The sequence below is a fragment of the Echinops telfairi genome, unplaced genomic scaffold, assembly GCF_000313985.2.
Source record: "Echinops telfairi isolate 266 unplaced genomic scaffold, ASM31398v2 ScPeMD7_3533;HRSCAF=4204_0, whole genome shotgun sequence".
Lineage (NCBI taxonomy): Eukaryota > Metazoa > Chordata > Mammalia > Afrosoricida > Tenrecidae > Echinops > Echinops telfairi.
The window spans coordinates 38,235,289-38,242,363 of NW_022107431.1; the positions used below are offsets into that span (position 1 = coordinate 38,235,289).

Here is a 7,075-nt window from a genome sequence, read left to right on the forward strand (position 1 = left end):
TAACAGTTGTATGAGCCCCTAATAAAATGTTTAAAAAAAAAAAACCTCAGAAGAAACCCCCAAAACACATAAAAGCTAACAGTAATTTTGAAAAATCTCACACTCAATACATGTAATTCCTGTCATATCAATCTTAAATGTGGCCTGTGGCATGTAGCCTACCTGAGCTAGCTCATCCTAGAGAGATAAAAGGCAAACTGAAAATACCAGAGGTGAATAGAGTAAAAAAAGCACCAGAAACTCACCTCGGGGAAGTAAAGACTGTAAACAGGATGTGTTATCTTTGATTTGGTTTCTAGTAACGCTCTCTCCTTTCGCTGTATGCTCTGTTGTAATTCTTGCCATTCCTAGTGAAGAAAGAATTAAAATATTCAAAACTAAATCTATTTTCAATCATTTCCAGCTCTTATCTTCTTCCACCGAATATTCCGAACAATGTTAACTAGTAAGGGTTAGAACGAGTTAAGCCCCACAGATTAGATAATTTCTCTGCTCAAATCGTCCAGTTTTTATAGATTAGTGTACCCCTTTCAGCACGAACTGCTCAGCCATTCGTGTGCTGACCCTAGCCTACTTCTCCAGTCTGTCACTGGCTTTCCACCTGCCACCTTCTAGTCTAGCCATTTCAAACTCCTTCCCTTATCTGAACTCGCCAAGCTGTTTCACTCCTCCTGAGCTCTAGCTGAACTTGTTTTTCCCTTTCTCAGCCTGGCAAAGAGAATGAGCTAAATTCTAATGTCTGCAGCCGTATGTGAAGTCTGTTGTCAATACCCCTCGACCTCAGGCCTCACATGATTATACTCCCCTTCCTCTTTGCTCTCACTCCACCGAAAAGTATGCACACGAGTATGTATGGCACTGCTTATTTACAAGATTTCCAGCCCCAAGAGCCTACAAAGCAGGCAAGGGCAGAAACTATTTCATAGTGCTTACGGCATGACAGAAATTAATAAGTCTAAAGCAATGAGTCTGTTAAACCCTATCGGTTACTTCTACAAATCCTAACATACTCAAACAAGACTGTGTCAACATGTTCCCACATTTGTACATAGTGGTTATGGAAATAATTTCTCCAAAGCTTTTAATGCCTGAGCAATCAATTTAATGCTTGAAACATTAAACAAACAAAACATGGGCCTACCATTTTACCCACTGCTAAAACCAAAGCCATCCTTCTCTTTTTTCCTCTGTTCCCACTTTTTGGCCTCTCCATCTGCCTCAAGGGTTAATTAGGGACTCTCTCTCTCTCCCCCAAATCGCAAGGGTTCCTTTTAGATCACTAGTGCAGTCAAAAAGAGGTACACCAACAAACACGAAAACTGCTGACCAGATTACAGATCATTTACAGTAAGCCTATGAGGACTACTATTTGCCTATCAAACACATTTTTCTCTACAGTCTTTCCATAGATCACGTGAGACTTCATGCCACTGCGTGGTTATTTTTTCTCACTACACTATGTTGTTAGTGCTCTGTGCTGTTGCGTTGGTTCTACTCATAAACGACCCTATGAAAATCCAAACAAAAACTGCCAGTCCTGCGCAATCCTTACAATCTCTGCAGCCACTGTGTCAGTCCACCTCATGAATCCGATCTTCCCCTTTCCACTGACCCTCTCTCTACCAAGCAGGATGTCCTTTCTGATAACATGTCTAAAACACATGAGACAAAGTCCCGTCGTTCTTGCTTCCAAGGAGCTTTCTGGCTGTACGTCCTCCAAGATTCCTGAGTTCTTTTGGCAGTCCACTGTACCTTCAATAGTTTTTGCCAATACCACAATTCAAATGTATCAATTCTCCTGTGGTCTCCCTTATTCATTGTCCAACTTTCACATGGATAAGAGGCAAACAAAAATACCACGGTTTGAGTCAGGCACACCTTAGTCCTCAAAGTGCTCTTCAAACACTTTAAAGAGGGCTTGTGCAGCAGATCTGCCCAAAACAGGTTGTTTGCTCCTGCTACTTCCAGGAGCACTGATTATGGATTCAAACAAGGTAAAATCCTTGACAACCTCAATCTTTTTTCCATCTACCATGATGTTGCCTATTGGCAAATTGTGAGGAGTTTGGTCTTCTTTACACTGACTTGTATTGTAATCCCTACTGAAGGCTACAGTCCTTGATCTTCATCAGCAAGTGCTTCAAGTTCTCCTCACAGCAAATAAAACTGTTTGCATATTGCAGGTTACTCATAAGCCTTCCTCCAATCCTGAGCCCCATACTTCTTCATATCATCCAGCTTCTCAGATTTAAAAAATATGGTGAAAGGATATAATCTTGACACACACCTTACCTGACTTTAAACTATGCACTATTTCCTGTTCTGTTCAAACTGTTGCCTCTTGATCCATGTACAGGTTCTGCATGCGCAAAGGTAAGCGAACCTGATACCTTTTTCACAACCCACCAATTCTTACTCGAATGCTCACCAACATCTCCAACTCTGAAAAACCCCTTAAGAGACCAAACTGACTTCACCTGAGACCAGCGGTTCTCAACTTGTGGTTTGACCCCTTTGGGCGTCGAACAGCCCTTCCACAGGGGTCGCCCGATTCATCTCAGTAGCAAAATTACAGTGATGAAGTAGCAACGAAATAATTTTGTGGTTGGGGATCACCAAAACATGAGGAACCGTATTAAATGGTCGTGGCATTAGGAAGGTTGAGAACCACTGCCTTAAACCCAGTTTCCACTCCAGCCGCCTATATAAGATCTTAGAAAATTAGGGTTTCCAGCCCTGGTGGTATAGTGAGTTACACGTGGGGCTGAAAACCAACCACAAAGTTTGCAGTTCGAAATCACTAGTTGCTCCTTGAGAGAAAAATTAAGCTTTCTGGTCCCATAAAGAATTAACAGCCTCGGAAACCCAGAGAGGCAGATATACTCTGTTTTATGGGGTTCCTGTGAGTCAGAATTAACTCAACAGCAGTGAGTTTGGGGCTGGTTTTGAAAATTTTTTAATCTTGGTTAGAAACCATTTTTATTTATAGCCCTAGTAATCCTCAAAACAGTCTATACATAAGACTATAATAAGAAGTATTACAGCACTGAGCCATTTTTACTGCCTTATAATTTAATTAACTGTTTATTTCTTATGTTATCTATCTGTATAAATATATATATAATTATTTTTTTAAAAGACGTATTATAAAACAACCCTGGTAATGTTTGAAACAAGCCAACAAACAAGCCACAAAACCTAACACAATCATCAGACATTTAATACAATTATTTAAACCATCTTACTGCTTCATCATCTTTGTTTTGCTTTTCATCTTGCTCTCTGTCGGAGTCTCTGTCACTACCATCATCTTTTTCACTTTGAGAATCTCTATTGGTTTCTTCTTCTTCAGAATCACTGCCTTTGTCAGACATTTCTTCTTCGTCTTCTTTTACTACAGCTTCCTAAAGGGGAAAAAAGAAACCATACAAAGTTTTATGTTAGCTAAGTATATATCCCCTTCTGAGTCCCAAAGCTAACCTATTGTGATTTTAACTAAACTGGCTCATGGTTACAATTTCATTATCCATACAGATTCTCTTTCATTATGAAAATTCCTATATTGATGTTTGTTCTTCATCTATTAATAGTTATTTTATTTTCTAAAATATATTTATTTCTATTTGCAAAGTGCACTACACCACAATGGTTAAGATAGCTCATCTTTCCAAAGTAGCAGTTATACAGTATATCTGTCTTTAGGAAGTTTTCAGAAAAATACTCCTTCAAGAGATTAGAATCATCTTCTATCACTGCCAGAAAATAATGCAATAAAGAAAGCCAAGGCATCAAGCAAAAACATCCCCTCCATCTCAGGAGGAAAGAGAATACCAACTGAAGTGCAAAGAAAAAAGAGGGAAAAGTATCATCAACAACAACAGAAAACAATGACAGAAAAATAAAACCAAAAATTGGGGTTTGAAAAGATGAATAACATCAATAAACCCCTAGGCAAAAGACTGTTCAAGAGATATAAGTAAACACAAATAATCAATGTTTGGAATAAAGACATCCTTATAGACCTAGCAGGCATTAAAAAAAAGAGGATGTTATGAAAAACTTTATGCCAACAAATTTGGCAGATGAACAAATAATATTTACCAAATTAATGCTTGGAAACAGAAAATCTGAATAGTCTTATATATGTTAAAGAAACAGAATCCATAACCAAAACTCTCTTTAGAATTCCAGGACCAAATGGTTTCCCTAGAGAATTCTTCCAAGTAAATCCAACAGGACCAAATGGTTTCCCTAGAGAATTCTTCCAAGTAAATCCAATCACATATACTCTTTCGAGAAAGAGAAAGAACACGTCAAAGAAGCCGAAATAAACCCGGTACAAAACCTGGAGCCTTGCCACTGTGCTCACTGCAGCACTCTTCACGACAGCAACCAGGTCGCAGCAGTGGAAACAACCACCACGGGATGAACGCACACACACAACGGTGACAGACATACAGGGGGACACTACTCAGCCAAGAGGAGGTATGAAATCTTAATATATGCTACAATATCAACAGAGCTGGAAGACATGTGGCTATCAAAGAAACAAATATTGTATAACACCATTTATAATATAAAGAGACCGAGGCAAATGAACTTTAAAAAAATTTATTAGTTACCAGTGGCTGATAATGAAGGAAGGGTGATAAACAGTGATGGAAATACCACATTAATTAAAGAAATGCAGAGTCAAATGTTTGTCTGTCAATAAGTTATACACCTACAAGTTGAACTGGCTCGACCTGTGTGGTAGATACATTTACAACACTAGAGTCACTGTTGAGCATGCTTATGCACAGCCAAACAACTTACTGAATTTGGTTCCTTGGTTTGAAGGTTTAGTGTCATGGTTCCATGTGGGACATTCCCAGTTAACTGATCTAGTAACATGTTTAAGGGTTCTGCTCTACCTCCCAGTTGGGTGTGCTGTGCTTGAGTCTTCAACCGAGTCACAACTGGTATTTATTAACCTGGAGCACTAAAGGAGACTCAGGAATCGGAGGAGGATATGGAATAGGTGACTAAGGACCTCAATGAACAACTGCCCCTTTTTTACCAGGAGACCAGAAGAACTGGGTGATACCCAGCTATCCCTACGGAATATTTTGATCAAACATTCTATGGAAGAATCCTGATCAAAGGGGGGAAATATAGAATAGGAATTTTAAATTCTCATGGAATTCAGACTTTCATGACCCATGGAAGCAGAATGAACCCCTGAAACTGCCGTGAGATAATCTTTAAACTTAAAAACAAAGTAGTTCCTGGATTCTTAAAGCCAAGCAGTCCTTGAGCATAACTAGTCTAGCCTCAGAAGCACAAAGGATGGTTCTACTCTGTCCTAGAGAGTTGCTCGGAGACGAAATCAACCATGGCGGTGAGTGGTGGGGCACTACAAAAGGTCTGCCTTGAGCATTATGCTCTCTAAAAAAAAGTATCTCTATGGAATCAAATTGCTAACAGCAACTTGAAAGATTAGAGAGGAACCTTAGGGGGCAGTGCATTTTTGTAATGAAGACATCAAGTGGGTGAAAATGGTTGCATAACTCAAAGACTATAATCATTGTCACCAAAAGGTAAGGTCCATGCAGAAGCCGTTAAACTGGCGCTAAGTTTTGCTACGTGTATTCTCAACCAAAACTACAATGACAAAAACTGGGGGGCAGGGGCGGGGGGGGGAGTAATATTAGTGGGGGAAAAGCTGGTGAACTTATACTAACATATTTCAAGACATAACCTAAAGCTACAGTAGTTCTGATAAGGTGTTAATGGTACAAGATCAAATGTATCAATGAAATGTAGGCAGACCTGGACAAACTAGTGTATACGTACACACATCATAGTCTCCTGATTTATGAGAAAGATTCCATTTTGATTGAATAAAGAAAGGGTAATTGTGATCGAATGAAATTACTTGTGGCTCTTTTATTAGTCTTTGGGATCATGGAAATAGGGTATGAAACACTAATGGAGGGGTGAGTGGGTATCAGAGTAAGGCATCTCAGAAGCTGGAAGAGGAAATCTTGACACCATGAAGAGAAAAGCTACCACCGGAGCAAAAGCTGTCTGAAGTGGCCAAGGTAGCAGAGGTACCAGGGGCCATAGCACTAAATCCATGGCACAGAGCAGAGAACAGCACCAAGACACTGAGGTAGACGGGCTTGCTTCCAAGTGCAAGGAACGAGGAAGAGGCCACAGGACCAGGTGAGGACTAGAGCTATGTGGCTGCTGGCAGAGCTAGGAAGAGGCACTGCTGTGGACAAGGAGTATATTTTAAGTATTTTCTAATCCTGACTTGTGATAACCTATCAATTCCTTAATAAACCCTCTAATCAAGGCTACTGTCTGTTGAATTCTGTGTGGCCACTGCAATGAGTTATCAAATCCAGCGGAAAAGTAAACTGTTGAGAGAAGAACGGTTGGTGTCAGAACACAATTATGAAGAATGCACAGTAGATGCGAGTCTGACCCCTGCCTGTGGCAACTGAAGTTGGACTCTCTTCCCCCCCAAACTGCAGGTGGTCAGGCATGGAGCCCCATGACATTTCCTCAAGGAGTTTTTTCAATAACGGTATGAAAACAAATAGTTCATATCCTTTACCTCGTATTACTCACAAAAATTAATTCAATAGGAATCATACAGTTCATCAGAAAAAATAAAACGTTAATACTCTAGAGCAGCAGTTCTCAACCTGAGTCACTACCTCTTTGGGGGATCGAATGACCCTTTCACAGGGTCACCGGATTCATAACAGTAGTAAAATTACAGTTATGAAGTAGCAACAAAAATAATTTTATGGTTGGGGTTCACCACAACATGAGGAACTGTATGAAAGGGTCGCAGCATTAGGAAGGTTGAGAACCACTGCTCTAGAGAAAGAGAAAAAAATCTTTATGTCCTTAAACAGAAATACCTCAAATGACACAAACAGCACTTAATTATAAAAGAAAAGACTGACAGAACAGATTTCATTGAAAATATGAACTATCAAAAGACACCGGAGTAAAAACTAAGGATCCATACAAAGTATGTCAGGGATGGCCACAAATCATTAAGAAGATAATCCATTAA

The 7,075-nt window shown here is 39.7% G+C and overlaps 1 protein-coding gene across 1 annotated transcript in view; it reads right to left on the reverse strand.

Moving 5' to 3' along the window:
• Window positions 1-7,075, reverse strand: part of SEC63 (SEC63 homolog, protein translocation regulator) — a 54,304-nt gene that overhangs the window by 10,901 nt on the left and 36,328 nt on the right. Inside the window, exons 16-17 of the mRNA XM_004702168.2 lie at window positions 3,246-3,404; window positions 246-347 (exon numbers count right to left, since the gene is read on the reverse strand). Coding sequence (XP_004702225.2) covers window positions 246-347; window positions 3,246-3,404 — 261 coding nt within the window. The remainder of the gene's footprint in view (window positions 1-245; window positions 348-3,245; window positions 3,405-7,075) is intronic.